The sequence below is a fragment of the Lithobates pipiens genome, unplaced genomic scaffold (assembly GCF_037356315.1).
Source record: "Lithobates pipiens isolate NorthernLeopardFrog02 unplaced genomic scaffold, aLitPip1_a1.2 Scaffold_19, whole genome shotgun sequence".
Taxonomy (NCBI): domain Eukaryota; kingdom Metazoa; phylum Chordata; class Amphibia; order Anura; family Ranidae; genus Lithobates; species Lithobates pipiens.
Window position 1 is genome coordinate 62,624,348 of NW_027507764.1, and position 16,264 is coordinate 62,640,611.

General features: G+C 44.8%; 1 protein-coding gene across 1 annotated transcript in view; it reads left to right on the plus strand.

Annotated features, from left to right (window-relative positions):
- The window catches only part of ANKIB1 (ankyrin repeat and IBR domain containing 1), a 256,563-nt gene that overhangs the window by 108,676 nt on the left and 131,623 nt on the right, over positions 1-16,264 (plus strand). The window contains exons 3-4 of the mRNA XM_077490802.1: positions 14,915-15,215; positions 15,829-16,011. Coding sequence (XP_077346928.1) covers positions 14,915-15,215; positions 15,829-16,011 — 484 coding nt within the window. The remainder of the gene's footprint in view (positions 1-14,914; positions 15,216-15,828; positions 16,012-16,264) is intronic.

Consider the following 16,264-nt stretch of genomic DNA (forward strand, 5'->3'; position numbering starts at 1 on the left):
CGGCCCCTGCATCCCTCTTTAAAGCAGAAGAAAGAGCCATGCACTTTCCGCGGATGACCGCCTTATGGGAAGGTACTTTTCTTAACGATGCACAGGGCCTTCGCAAACTAAATGCCATCCAGTTAGGGTTTGCATTTATTTTAATAGCCCCCATGGATGGGGTTGCAAAGACATCTCTCTGGTGTTGTAAATCCTAGAGCTGCTTACTGTATATGCATATTGTCACCTCGCTCAGGGCCAGGAAACCAGAGAACGCATTCATACTATTCTATCTAGTGATTCTAATACCCCCTTATTGTAGTCTATATACAAACCATCGCTTAGAGTACGTTTTGTTCTGTTAATGTGGGTTTTATATCATTTCCAGACATAAAAGACACTCACAAAGTCACTGCACAGAGATGGCTTCTAGTTTGACAGAATGTTTTTTTTTTCCCCCTTCGCTAGCTCAGTGTCGCTTTGGGAATTAAAGACACAACCAATCCGAATAAGATTAATTAAAAACGGCAATCTTGCCCAAGGTTAACAAATAAGTCCTTTGTAGGCCGATTCTCTTGTCTGATGGGAAATCTAGCTTATCTGGAAATCCCTGGAAACCGGACGTTTAAATAGGACCAGGCTACTGTGAATTTTCTCAAATAATAAGACTGAAAGCGCCAATTTAGATTTACAATGAAGTCACTAAAATTAGATAAAGCTTGGCTCTGGCTGGGCAGCTCAATACACAGTTGAAATGCAGAGAATAAGAGCTGTTTTCTGCAAAAAAACAAAAACAAAAAAAAAACAAAAAAAAAACCCAAAACCCATCTCTACCATGATGAAAACCTGTGTAGCTTTCAATGTTACCTCTGTAACCACTGCCTGTGATTGGACAGTAAAGGAGCAGAAGTATGTACATAGAGAAAAAAAGGTCGGGACTTTAAATGAAGTATCTATATTGTAGCTAATCGAAGGAGTCAAAGTAAAACATAAACAAGTGTTTATTTGTTTGCCATGATTGAGTAGGTACATGGCAGACAACACATGCAATAATGGCACATAATGTAACAAATCATGTATCCAAAAACATTTACATGTTAAAAACCATGAATAGAATATACAATAGTATTGTCCTCAATCATAAAAATCATAATAATAATATAGCAGTTATAATCCATGGCATTGCCTGAATCCAAAGGCCATGTAAGTATGTATGCATTGCATCTAGGTTAGGTCCGACGCGTTTCATGGGATCTATCCAATCATCAGGGGCGGATGCACAATACATCTATAAAAAGAGGTAAATATATCAACATCAACCATTCAAGGACAAGAAATGAACATACATACAGGGGGGATAAGGTGGTCATCCCTGTAAAACTCGCGTATCTGCTTAGTGTGAAACAAACACACCGCCGGGGTGCTAGGGCCGAAAGGAATGCCTGTTCCGGAAGCTGTGGTAGTAGGGTCCAATAGGAGCACAGGGAACATGAGTATGGATATAACGCAGAGTGTCTGGAACAATATAACAAAGGGGGTCCATTCTGTGGAACAATAAAAAACATAAATACCCCAAATGGTGCTAAAGATATAAAAATGTAAACTAATCAAAGAAAGGAGTCCAACTAAAATGGGTGTGAACTGATATCAAAACAACATAGATCCCCAGAAAGTATAATAAAATCCTGGGATTAAAACCATATATGAAGTAAGTGTCATAGTGGTAGTTTCCTAGTGTTGCCTATATAGGAGTAAAAGCCAGCGACTGACTGTGAATGAAAGAAGTGTGTTTAAATGCTCTGTGTAATGAGCGGACCCCGCCCAATGGGCGTGTACACCAATAGTGACCAGTGCAGGCTGCTCAGATTATGTGTCAATGTGAGAACTGGCTGTAAGTGAAAGAGAAAAAAAAAAAAAGGCTATTTGGATGATCCCTGTGTAACAAGCGGACCCTACCCAGCGTCACACAAGGCATGACACTTAGAAAGCCCCCTCTATTGCAGGAGCAGAGGTATGTTAACTCTCCTGCCCCCTGCCTGTAATAGGATAATAAAGGAGCAGAAGTATGCTACCTCTCCTGTCCCCTGCCTGTAATTGGATAATAAAAGAGCAGAAGTATGTTACCTATCACAGGCAGGGGGCAGATTGGACAATAAAGGAGCAGAAGTATGTTACTTATCTGCCCCCTGCCTGTGATGGGTAACATACTTCTGCTCTTTTATTGTCAAATCACAGGCAGGGGGCAAATAGGCAACATACTTCTGCTCCTTTATTGTCCAATCTGCCCTCTGCCTGTGATTGGACAATAAAAGGGCAGAAGTTTGTTACTTCTCCCACCCCCTGCCTGTAATTGGACAATAAGGGAATAGAATATGTTGCCTCTCTGCCTGTGATTGGACAATAAAAGAGCAGAAATATGTTACCCATCACAGGCAGGGGGGCAGATTGGACAATAATAGAGCAGAAATATGTTACCTCTCTGCCCCCTGCCTGTGATAGGTAACATTTCTGCTCTTTTATTGTTCAATCTGCCCTCTGTGATTGGGCAGTAAAAGAGTAGAACTTCATTTATGATCTCATCCCTGTGTGCTCCCCTTCTGTAAAGCAATTTGACAACATTGTGCATTGTGGTAGAGCTGTATGGGCCCTGGGATACAGCAAAATATGTGAAGCTTCTATAAAGAGAGATTTCAGGTAATTGTACTAGCAGTATTAAATTTAAAGTTGAAGGTTTAGGTTTGGAATTTTTTACATAGATACAATGGACCATCTTGGACCCAGGTAAGTCTGTGTATGTGCCATGCCTGTGGAATCCCCATGCACGCTGGGCACCGCTTCTTTAGTGATCCTCACTAGCTTCTGGGTCCCATGCAGAGTGGCTGCCCTTCTACATTGTGAACACAGGAGGTTGCTTTCTCAGCATGTCTGCCCTTCAGGGAAACGTAGCATTTTTTTTCCTCAATGAATGCAAAGGGTTCTCTGATTGGACCAGGTGGAGAGGCAGGGCAGTAACATCATAATATCCACCTGGTCCGGTCAGAACACTTTGCATTCATTGAGAGAATGCAATGTGTTCTCTCAATGGTGCCCGTGCCAATTGAGCGATCTCCTTCATCCATTAAGCAGCAGGGCAGCTGCTCGGCACAGGACCTGGAAGCTAGCGGGAATCACTGTAGTAGTGATATCTAGTAGTACATCTCCTCACTGCTTGTTTTGCCCTCAAAATGCTGACCCACCACACTGCAACCATGTACTTTTCATGTGTTTGTAGGGCAGATGTGGTATGACCCTATTCTCTTGAATGGGACACATACGGCGGTGGTACAGCCTGCTGAATGTGACATGGGTACAGCCTTTCTGTGTTTAGGTGGGTGGTAACTGCTTGCTGATTTTATAACTTGCCTATACGGTGGCAAGGCCGCTCGGCTACACCAGATCACGTACCTAGTACATGATCTGACACTTCCAGGTAGGGGGCGTGTCGCGGGTGACCCGGCCATTCTGTGATTAAAGAGCAAGTAAATCCTGATGGGTTTACTTCCCGTTTGTCTCCCTGCAAAAGTAAAGCATAATGGGCTTTTATGCATCGCATAGTAGCCCATTATGTGTCACTTACCTGACACAGGAGCCAGCAATGTCACCGCTGTCCCCTGTAGTCTGGAGCCTCCATCTTCTTCCGGGTATCGCTGGTCCGGCGACTCTAAGGCGCCGAAGCAGCGATGACTTCACTCCCGCGCGGGAGCCGCCACTAACGGTATATTGCCGTTAGCAGTGGCATGCCCAGTGCGCCTGCGTGCCGCTGTCTATGGCAATATGCGCATGCGCCGTAGACATCTGTGCCTGTCTTTTTGTAAATCTCTCCTAAACTGTGTAGGTTTAGGAGATATTTTTTGGACCTACATGTAAGCCTTAATCTAGGTTTACCTGTAGGTCAAAGTGGTTTGTAAGGGTTTACAACCACTTTAAGCTCAGAAGATGTCAATCACCTGGTGGCGGCCAGTGGATTCACCGCTGACACCCGGCGATCATCATGAATTCACACAAGATGGAGCCCCATCCTGTCAGCAGGGAAGTAATAGATTTTCTTTCCCCACAAAGCAGGGAATAAAATACATTACTTCCCCTAGTAAAAGCACAACACCAAAGTACACCAAAACACTGGTTAGGAACACATTTAACCCTTTGATTGCCCTAGATGTTTAATCTCTTCCCAGCCATTGTCATTAGTACAGTGACAGTGCATATTTTTAGCACTGATCACTGTATTAATGTCAGTTAAGTGTCCCGACGGTCTGCTGCAATATCGCAGTCCTGCTATAAGTCACAGATCACTACCATTACTAGTAAAAAATAAAATAAATATTCCAGTATATATCCCATAGTTTGTAGACGCTATAACTTTTGCGCAAACCAATGAATATACACTTAATGGGATTATTTTTTTCTTTAACAAAAATATGTAGCAGAATACATATTGGCCTACGTTTTGAAGAAAATTGTTTTTTTTTTTTTTTTATAAAATTTAAATTTTTTTTTTTTTTTATAGGATGTGTTTTATAACAGAAAGTAAAACAATATTGTGGTGTGTGTGTGTGTGTGTGTGTGTTTTTTTTTAATTGTTGCTCTTTGTTTATAGCGCAAAAAATAAAAACCATTGTCAGTTTAAATTAAGGCAGTGCCGTATCGCAAAAAATGGCCTGGTCATGAAAGGGGGTAAATCTTTCAGAGGCCAAATGGTTAAACCACTTTATTAACACCCCCCCCCCCCCCCCTTGACCATCCATGTAAATGAGGCCTTCAACTTAAACTTCACAATTATTTTTGGTCTGGTGTATACAAAAAAAAAAGCCGTCTGTTTTATATCCAGTTGTATTAAAGTGGTGTTGCACAGAAAAAAATCATTAAAATTCCTTAAAAAAAAAAAAAAAAAAAAAAAAAAAAACAATTTGGATTTTTTTTTTTAACTCGTCTCTAAATGCCTGTTGCTAGGGGGTCCCTCGTAGTCTGCCTCCTTCAGTACCTGGGCTGGTGACATCACTTCCCCTCTCCGCAGGAAGGGCTCAGCTCTGCCCCCTCCCTCGCGCATGCACAGTGGGTGCCCGGCTGTGAAGCCACAGCCGGGTGCCCACAGTTGCAATGCCAACGCTGCCAAGCGGAGGGGGGGACGAGCGGGGCTTCGCTCCCCCCACATCGCTGGACTCTGGGACAGGTAAGTGTCCGATTATTAAAAATCAGTAGCTGCTGACTTTTATTTATTTATTTATTTTCGATGGAAACTCCTCTTTAACCACTTGCCGACCGCCGCACGACGATATACGTCGGCAGAATGGCACGGGCAGGCATATTGGCGTATATATAAGTCCATGCCTGCCCGCGGGTGGGGGGCCCGATCGGGCCCCCCCCCGGTGCCTGCGGCGGTCGGCATTCGTTCGGGAGAGATCAGGGATGAGGGGACGGCCATTCATTCATGGCCACCCCCTCGCGATCGCTCTCGACGAATGGAAATCCCCCGTGACATCACTTCCTCTCCTGTAATGTAAACACAGGAGAGGAAGTGATGTATTCTCTCCTCTGTGTCGGTATTTTCCGTTCCGACACGGAGGAGAGCGGATCGGTGAGTTGCACCAACACTCTACACACACAGTAGAACATGCCAGGCACACTCACACCCCCCCTTTACCCCCCGATCACCCCCCCAATTACCCCTGCCCCCCAGTCACAGTGACACCAATGTCATTTTTTTTTTTTTTTTTTTTTTTTTTGCATTGGTGTCATTTGTGACTGTAATAACTGTTAGGGCAGTTAGAGTTAGCCCCCTTTAGTTCTAATGTACCCCCCTAACCCCCCCAATAAAGGTTTAACCCCGTGATCACCCCCCGTCGCCAGTGTCACTAAGGCTGGGTTCACATTGCAGCGGTTTATGAGAACGAATGTGATTCGCACCGCACTGCAGTGCAAATCACATCCGATCTCTGTGCGATTCGAGTTCAGCCATTCGCCGCACCCGCCGCACCCGCCACACCCGCCGCACCCGCCGCAAATTCGCACGGGACCCTTTTTTTGGCCCGCAGCAGAATCGGATCGCATGGGTGTTCACACCATGCGATCCGAGTTTGCAGATCGCACTGCGATATGCGAACTGATCTGGGGGTGTCAGTAACATTTCACTGACACTCCCAGCAGTTCGCATAGGGCAGTGTGAACTGCCGCCGGGAGGCATGCGATGCGGGAACCCGCCGCGGATTCGCGGCGTTTCCGCATCGCTCCAGTGTGAACCCAGCCTAATAAGCGATCATTTTTCTGATCGCCGTATTAGTGTCACAGGTGACGCTAGTTAGGCAGGTAGGTATTTAGGTTCGCCGCAGCTTTTTATAGCGCCAGGGACCCCCATATACTACCGCATAAAGCCCCCTGATTGCCCCCTAGTTAACCCTTTCACCAGTGATCACCATATAACTGTTACAGGTGACGCTGGTTGGTTAGTTATTTTTTTATAGTTTCAGGGCACCCGCCATTTATTACCTAATAAAGGTTTAACCCCCTGATCACCCGGCGGGTGTCATTTGTGACTAATAACTGTTAGGGCAGTTAGGGTTAGCCCCCTTTAGTTCTAAGGTACCCCCCTAACCCCCCCAATAAAGGTTTAACCCCGTGATCACCCCCCGTCGCCAGTGTCACTAAGGCTGGGTTCAGATTGCAGCGGTTTGAGAACGGATGTGATTCGCACCGCACTGCAGTGCAAATCACATCCGATCTCTGTGCGATTCGAGTTCAGCCATTCGCCGCACCCGCCACACCCGCCGCACCCGCCGCAAATTCGCACGGGACCCTTTTTTTGGCCCGCAGCAGAATCGGATCGCATGGGTGTTCACACCATGCGATCCGAGTTTTCAGATCGCACTGCGATATGCGAACTGATCTGGGGGTGTCAGTAACATTTCACTGACACTCCCAGCAGTTCGCATAGGGCAGTGTGAACTGCCGCCGGGAGGCATGCGATGCGGGAACCCGCCGCGCATTCGTGGCGTTCCCGCATCGCTCCAGTGTGAACCCAGCCTAATAAGCGATCGTTTTTCTGATCGCTGTATTAGTGTCACAGGTGACGCTAGTTAGGCAAGTAGGTATTTAGGTTCGCCGCAGCTTTTTATAGCGCCAGGGACCCCCATATACTACCGCATAAAGCCCCCTGATTGCCCCCTAGTTAACCCTTTCACCAGTGATCACCATATAACTGTTACAGGTGACGCTGGTTGGTTAGTTATTTTTTTATAGTTTCAGGGCACCCGCCATTTATTACCTAGTCTCACTAGTGTACCCCTAAATTTAGGGGTGTCTACTTTCCAAAATGGGGTCATTTGGGGGGGGTTTGTGCCATCTTGGCATTTTATGGCCTTCAAAACTGTAACGCCCTTAGAAAGCCTGAAGGCGGTGCTTGGTTTTCGGGGCCCCGTACGCGGCTAGGCTCCCAAAAAGTCCCACATATGTGGTATCCCCGTACTCAGGAGAAGCAGCAGAATTTATTTTGGGGTGTCATTTCACATATGCCCATGGCATGCGTGAGCAATATATCATTTAGTGACAACTTTGTGAAAAAAAAAAAAAAAAAAAAAAAGTTTGTAATTTTCCCGCAACTTGTGGCAAAATATAAAATATTCCATGGACTCAACATGCCTCTCAGCAAATAGCTTGGGGTGTCTACTTTCTAAAATGGGGTCATTTGTGGGGGTTTTGTGCCATCTTGGCATTTTATGGCCTTCAAAACTGTAATAGGTAGTGAGGAGTGAAGTCAAATATTTACGCCCTTAGAAAGCCTGAAGGCGGTGCTTGGTTTTCGGGGCCCCGTACGCGGCTAGGCTCCCAAAAAGTCCCACATATGTGGTATCCCCGTACTCAGGAGAAGCAGCAGAATTTATTTTGGGGTGTCATTTCACATATGCCCATGGCATGTGTGAGCAATATATCATTTAGTGACAACTTTGTGAAAAAAAAAAAAAAAAAAAAAAAGTTTGTAATTTTCCCGCAACTTGTGGCAAAATATAAAATATTCCATGAACTCAACATGCCTCTCAGCAAATAGCTTGGGGTGTCTACTTTCTAAAATGGGGTCATTTGTGGGGGTTTTGTGCCATCTTGGCATTTTATGGCCTTCAAAACTGTAATAGGTAGTGAGAAGTGAACTCAAAAATTTACGCCCTTAGAAAGCCTGAAGGCGGTGCTTGGTTTTCGGGGCCCCGTACGCGGCTAGGCTCCCAAAAAGTCCCACATATGTGGTATCCCCGTACTCAGGAGAAGCAGCAGAATTTATTTTGGGGTGTCATTTCACATACGCCCATAGCATGTGTGAGCAATATATCATTTAGTGACAACTTTGTGTAAAAAAAAAAAAAAAATTTTTTTTTTGTCATTATTCAATCGCTTGAGGCAAAAAAATAAAATATTCAATGGGCTCAACATGCCTCTTATCAATTTCCTTAGGGGGTCTACTTTCCAAAATGGGGTCATTTGGGGGGGTTTTGTACTGCCCTGCCATTTTAGCACCTCAAGAAATGAGATAGGCAGTCGTAAACTAAAAGCTGCGTAAATTCCAGAAAACGTACCTTAGTTTGTAGATGTGACAACTTTTGCGCAAACCAATAAATATACAATTATTGACTTTTTTTTTACCAAAGACATGTGGCTGAATACATTTTGGCCTAAATGTATGACTAAAATTGAGTTTATTGGATTTTTCTAATAACAAAAAGTAGAAAATATCATTTTTTTTCAAAATTTGCGGTCTTTTTACGTTTATATCGCAAAAAATAAAAATCGCAGAGGCAATCAAATACCATCAAAAGAAAGCTCTATTTGTGGGAAGAAAAGGACGCAAATTTTGTTTGGGTACAACATTGCATGACCGCGCAATTACCAGTTAAAGCAGCGCAGTGCCAAAGTGTAAAAAGACCTCTGGTCATTTACCAGCAAAATGGTCCGGTCTTAAAGTGGTTAAAGCGATTGCAAACCTCCGACATGAAATATGAACAAAGCATATCCGTGTATAGTGTGTACTTGTCTCAATCCAGGTCACTAAGTGTCACTTTTGTCTGCTGCTTCATTCCTCTGCTATCGGCATTAGTCACTTCTGACAAGTTTTCCTGACACCAAGAGACAAATGGTGACAGGGGAGGGACCTCCAGCTGATTGACAGCCTCTGCTCTGTTCCTGTTGCTGTATGGAGGGGGTGTGTCTCTTCCCACCAATCAGCTCTCTGAACTCTCCTCACTGAGCTCTGCAGGGTGCAACTTCAGCTCTCTGCCCCCCTTTTTTTTTTTCCTGCCTGCTCAGAAAAGCTTGATAATTCAGAACATTGAACATATGTAGAGAAGATTGCAGATAAACAGGTAAAACGTACCTATGAGGATTTGTTGTGAGACCAGTCGCTAGGTGTCTGTAAGGGTTTTCAACCACTTTAATTATGAACAGTAAAGACAATCCACAGCTCCAGTCTGATTGGTTACTGTGGTCCCGTCTTCCAGTTTTTATAAATCATCTGTTGTCTTTTGTATTTCATAAAAGTTCCACAGTTGCTAGGCAGCGGCAGAGGAACCGGTGCCAAATCTAGAACGCTCCCGGCTTAAACCTAAGTAGATCTTTTCACAATGTATTTTGTCTTCAGACATCTGGAGCGGTTTTCAGCTGTCAGTAGGTCTTGTTTTTCCGCCAGTCCCTCCCTTTGCTGTATGTACTAACATGAATGTGTGGCCAGCAAAGCAAATGTCAAGTGTGATGTGCGCTCTCCATGGTACTGCCGGTAAATTATATTTGTATAAACTGTATGTTCTTAACTCCCTAGCGCCGGCAGGGCTCTCGCCACAGCTGTTTTAGCAATATTGCACGCAAATATGGGGCCACTCGGTGCCAAGGGCAACCCGCCGAGAGGTTTGCACTTGTAAAAATCTGTATTTGTTGCTAGAAAATAACTTGGATCCCCAAACATATAGATATATACATAGATAGAGATGTATAGATATATATCTATATATATATATATAGATATAGATAGAGATAGATAGATTGATATTTATTTATGTGTTGTGTTTTTTTTTTTGTTTTTTTTTGTTTTTAGCAGAGACCCTAGAGAATAAAATGCTGGTCGTTGCAATTTTTTATTTAACACTGTTTTTGTTCAGTGTTTTTTCAAATGCAATTTTTTATAAAAAAATACACTTTATTGAATTAAACAAAACAATATATACCAATATTTATTGTAAAGTATGAAAGATGATGTTAGGCCAAGTAAATAGATACCGAACATTTCATGCTTTAAAATTGTATGCGCGTTCGTGGAATGGCACCAAACTGTGGTACTTAAAAAATTTCCATAGGCCTATATCAAGACAGTTGACCGACACTGCTCTATAGCATGACAGTTGATCACCATTGCTGTAGACCAGGGGTCGCCAAACTTTCTGAACAAAGGCCAGTTTACTGCCCTTCAGACTTTAAGGGGGCCAGCGGGAGTAGAAAATGTCTCGGCATCATTGTGAATAGATGGGGTTCAGTGCTTGGTGGTCAGTGGGAATGAAAAACATTACAAAACTCATGTGGTCAGTAGGAGGAGGTATAGTGCCCCATTGTTGTCAGTGAAAGTAATTGTGCTCCATCATTGGTTTCAGTGGAAGGAGTAGTGCCCCATGGGGGGGGGGGGGGGTTAAGTGGAAGGGATAGTGCCCCATTATTGTCAGTGGAAGAAATAATGCTCCATTGTTGGTGTCAATGGAAGGAATGGCGCATCATTATTGATGTGAGTGGAAGGGTTAGTGCCCCATTGTTGGTGTCAGTGGAAGGAATAGTGCCTCATTGTTGGTGTCAATGGAGGGAATGGTGCCTCATTGATGATGTGAGTGGAAGGGTTGGTGCCCCATTATCGGTGTCAGTGGAAGGAATAGTGCCCCATTGTTGGTGTCAGTGGAAGGAATAGTGCCACATGGTTGGTGTCGGTGGAAGGAATAGTGCCACATTGTTGTCAGTGGACGGGATCATACCCCATTATTGATGTCAGTGGAATGAGTAGTGTCCCGTATCAATGAGAGGAACCGTGTCGCAAGGGATGGATGAAGGCAAGCAAAGGGCCACATCCATGCCGTGGGCCACAATTTGAAAAATTACAAGCTGGAGCAGGTCTAGGACCACCTGGGCTCAGAGTAGGCGGACTAAATGATGCAGGATATCTGACTGAGGACATCTATTGGCAGAAAAAAAACTGTAGGGGAAATTTCTGGATTGAAGAAAATTTAACGAAGCAAAAAGTGGTTTTGTTTTAAATTTTACTGGGCTTTACTTTTTCATCTTGTTGTTTTTGGCTGCAGTTCTGCTTTGACACTTCACTGAAAACACCTGTACTCATTTGTACGGATGTCCATATACTTTGGCCATGTATTTTATAATCGGGTAGTAGATCATGTTTGCCTTTTAGGATTATGGTTATTGCACAATTCATATCTGGTTTTTCATGTATATTTGCCCAACAGATAAACAGGAGACTTTATCTATTCTATACTCCTATCAGTTTGGCTTTTTATTAACATTTCATGTTGAGTTTGGTTATTACCTTGTGATTTGTCTACTGAATATTCATGCATTAATTTAATTTAATCAAGTGAGCACTATATATCCCGGCTGCTTTATTTCAATGTCAAAAATCTGGATTTTTAGAACTTGGATTAACACTTTTGGATGGGGTGGGGAAGGGTTTGATGCTTTGTCCAATCTTTAACCTAGATGTAAACCCTAACTGGATGACCTTTTTTTGTGAAGCACCAAGTATTATCCTATACGTTTTTTTGTTTTGTTTTTACATGCATTGATTCTGTGATGAATGCACAGTATTTCACTGGATGGGCTGCTGGTGACAACACATAATGCAGGGGTGTAACTACAGGGGTCACAGGCCCCATGTAGCTCCCCTCTACACCTGGACAGACGGGCTCCTCGTTTAGAGGAACCAATGCCGTTCATGTCTCTCCTGCAGCCACTGAATGTCTGCTTCTCCTCCTGTCCCTCCCGCAGGCATTCAGCGGCTGCAGAAGAAACATGGAGGGCATTGGTTCCTCTAAATGCTGCCCCCCCTGTCCAGCTTCCTTCTGCTCACAGGCCCCCCCTGCTCTTCTCATGTCCCTCCCTCCTGCTCTTCTTGGGTTTCCTCCCCTGCTCTTCTCATGTCCCTCCCTCTCCTGCTCTTCTCATGTCCCTCCCTCTCCTGTTCTTCTCGGGTTCCCCCTCTTCTCGGGTTTCCCCCTCTTGCTCTTCTCGGGTTTCCCCCTCTTGCTCTTCTCGGGGGTTCCCCCCCTCTTGCTCTTCTCGGGGGTTCCCCCCCTCTTGCTCTTCTCGGGGGTTCCCCCTCCTGCATCCCTCCCCTCCTGCTCCTCTCGGGTCCCCCCTCCCCTCCTGCTCTTCTCGGGTCCCCCCTCCCCTCCTGCTCTTCTCGGGTCCCCCCTCCCCTCCTGCTCTTCTCGGGTCCCCCCTCCTGCTCTTCTCGGGTCCTCCCCATCCTGCTCTTCTCGGGTCCCCCCCATCCTGCTCTTCTCGGGTCCCCCCCATCCTGCTCTTCTCGGCCCCCCCCCCTCCTGCTCTTCTCGGCCCCCCTCCCCTCCTGCTCTTCTCGGCCCCCCTCCCCTCCTGCTCTTCTCGGCCCCCCTCCCCTCCTGCTCTTCTCGGCCCCCTCCCCTCCTGCTCTTCTCGGGTCCCCTCCCCTCCTGCTCTTCTCGGGTCCCCTCCCCTCCTGCTCTTCTCGGGTCCCCTCCCCTCCTGCTCTTCTCGGGTCCCCTCCCCCCTCCTGCTCTTCTCGGGTCAATCCCCCCTCCTGCTCTTCTCGGGTCAATCCCCCCTCCTGCTCTTCTCGGGTCCGTCCTGGCCCCACCTCATCCCCCCACAGAGCTGCCAGATTCCCCTTTCCCCTCTCCCGCTGGCTTCTGCAAGGGAAGTGTCAAAACAGTGAAGGGGCTAGTAAATGTGTCATTTACCAGCCCCTTCCTTGTCTGAAATGACAGAGTCAGCGATCCATACCAATCACTAACTATGTCCAATATAACTGAAGTGTAGAAAACTGTGTTTCCTATGCTTCAGTTTGTGAATGAACAGGAAGCTCTGTACAGAGCTGTGCTTGACACAGACAGCAAAAAAAAAAAAAACTGACCAGTGTTCTAACCCCTCTCCGCTATGTAGAACTAAAAAAAGTTTTACCTTTTAGTTGTACTTTAAATTGTGCCTTTTATGCAGCGGGTAAAATAAGTATTGAACATGTCACTATTTTTCTAGGTAAATATGTTTCTAAAAATGCTATTGATATGAAATTTTCACCATGCGTCGATGACAACCCATGCAATCCATACATACAAAGAAACCAAAACAAAAGATACAAATAAAGTCATGTGTAATAAAATGAAATGACATGGGGAAAAAAAATATTGAACACATAAAGAAGGCGAGGTACCAAAAGACACAGAAAGCCAAGACAGTAGCTGAAATCTATTAGTAATTAGAAAGCAATCCCGCCCCTTGCCAGTGCAAACTAATATCAGCTGGTTCAGTCTTCAGACTGTTGGCCTATAAAAAGGGGTCTCATTACCAAGGTGTCACACAAGAAACCTCCTGGGTAAAAGCAAAGGGCTCTCTCAAGACCTTCACAACCTTATTGTTGCAAAACATACTGATGACATTGGTTATAGAAGGCTTTCTAAACTTCTGAATGTCTCAGTGAGCACTGTTGGGGCAATAATCCAGAAGTGGAAAGAACATCATTTCACCATAAACCCGCCACAACCAGTTTTCTCCTTGCAAGATTTCTGAAAGAAAAAAAAGAATTATCAGAAGAGTTTTTCAAGAGCCAAGGACCACTTGTGGAGATCTTCAGAAAGGCCTGGAATTAGCAGGTACAAAAACAATATGTAATGCACTCAACCGCCATGGCCTTTATGCACACTCGCCACGCAAGACTCCATTGCTGAAGAAAAAGCATGTTGAAATTTATTTCAAATTTGCTGCACAACATTTAGACAAGCCTGTGAAATACTGGGAGAATATAGTCTGGTCAGGTGAGATCAAAATTGAACTCTTTGGATGCCACCATGTTTTGGAGGTCAGCACCCCAAAAACACCCCCATGCCAACAGTGATGTTTGGAGGTGGGAGCATCATGGTGTGGGGTTGGTTTTTCAGCATACAGTACTAGGAAACTTCATTTTATTGAAGGAAGGATGAATGGAAAAATGTACCAAGACATTCTTGATAAAAATCTGCTACAATCTACCAGGATGTTGAAGATGAAACGAGGGTGGACAGCCAGATAATAATCCCAAACACAAAGCCAAGGAAACGCTCAATTTGGTTTCAAAGAAAAAGAAAATAAAGCTGCTAGAATGGCCCAGTGACCTCAACGGATTTGAACCAAATAGAATCTATGGAAAGAACTAAAGATCAGAGTTCATAGATGAGGCCCAAGGAACCTTCAAGACTGTGTGGATAAATGGGCCAAAATCACACCTGAGCAATGCATGCGACCAGTTTGTCCATACAGGAGGTGTCTTGAGGGTGTCATTACCAACAAAGGATTTTGTACAAAGTATTAAATAAATTTCCGTTAGCGTGTTCAATACTTTTTCCCTGTCATTCCATTTTATTACACAGCTTATTTTCTGAACTTTATTTTGGTTTCTTTGTATGTATGGGTTGCATGGGTTGTTATCGCCATGTGGTGATCATTTCGTGTCAATAGCACCTTTACAAATCTATATTTATTTAGAAAAATGGTGATGCGTTCAATACTTATTTTACCCGCTGTATCTGCCTGGAGCTTTAAAGCTGCTCTTTTATATACCACATTCTGGACACAGAATGTTCATTCATGTTATTGTTATGTACCATTTGCCTTCAATCATCCATCTTTCTGTTTGTTACAGGGCCTTTCTTATTGGGAAGGATGGGAATCCCAACAAACGCAACATTCACAATGAGAGTTCTATGCACTTGCTTTGTATGGGATCCGATCTACGGATCTCTGAAGGTGCTCTAGACCACCGCTTGCCCCGACCAGTGGATGACGACCGCAGGAGGTCCGAGTGTTTACGGATGTTTCTAGATTGGAAAGGAGCCAAGCTTGACCATGGCGAGTATGAGAGGGCTGCACTCGATGCCACGGACAACAAGAAGAACACACCTTTGCACTATGCTGCTGCCTCAGGGATGAAAACTTGTATTGAGGTAAGGTGATGGGTAAATAAATGGGAAGTTAGTAGAGCAACATGAACTGATATCCATGAAATAAATTACAGACTGGCTTTTTATATCTCTTAGGCTGCTTTCACACTGGGGCGGTATTCAGGCGTTACAGCGCTAAAAATAGTGCCTGTGTAGCGCCTGAAAAAAACCGGCCCCTTTCCCTCCAGTGTGAAAGCCGGAGGGCTTTCACACTGGAGCGGTGCGCTGGCAGGACAGTGAAAAAAGTCCTGCTAGCCGCATCTTTGGAGCGGTGAAGGAGCGGTGTATTCACCGCTCCTAAACCGCTCCTACCCATTGAAATCAATGGGACAGCGCGGCAATACTGCCGGCAAACCGCCGCTGCAGCGGCGCTTTGCGGGTGGTTTTAACCCTTTTTCGGCCGCTAGCGGGGGTTAAAACCACCCCGCTAGCGCCCGCAGACCGCCGCTAGAACGACGTTAAAGCGCCGCTAAAAATAGCGGCGCTTTACCGCCGACGCCCGCACCGCCCCAGTGTGAAAGGGGCCTTAGAGACAATGATGAAGATCTTTAAAATTGTTCTTTTTGGGTTATGTTGCACTTTAATTATGAAATAATCTGTGTGTTCTTTATAACAGCTACTAGTGAGGAACGGAAGCAACCTCTTTTCTGAAAATGAGAACAAGGACACCCCCTGTGACTGCGCTGAGAAACAGAACCACAAGGACCTGGCGCTCAAACTGGAGTCTCAAATGGTGTTCTCGCGGGACCCCGAGGCAGACGACATTGAAGCAGAGTACGCTGCCTTAGACAAGCGAGAGGTAGGTTATGACTTATGTTAGCGTTAACGTTGTTCTAAACTACACTGGAACTGTCTCAATAGATGCATTCACTACTAAGAATAATAGTTTAAAAATTATAAACAAGGTTGCTTTAACTGACAGCATATGCATGCCAAAGGTAACCCTTTTAATATTTATATGAATGAATGAAACCGAGTAAACATAAAGTAGCAATAATGCTACATTTTTTTTTCTGTATCATGTTTATGAATGGTGTTTACAAACACTGTTC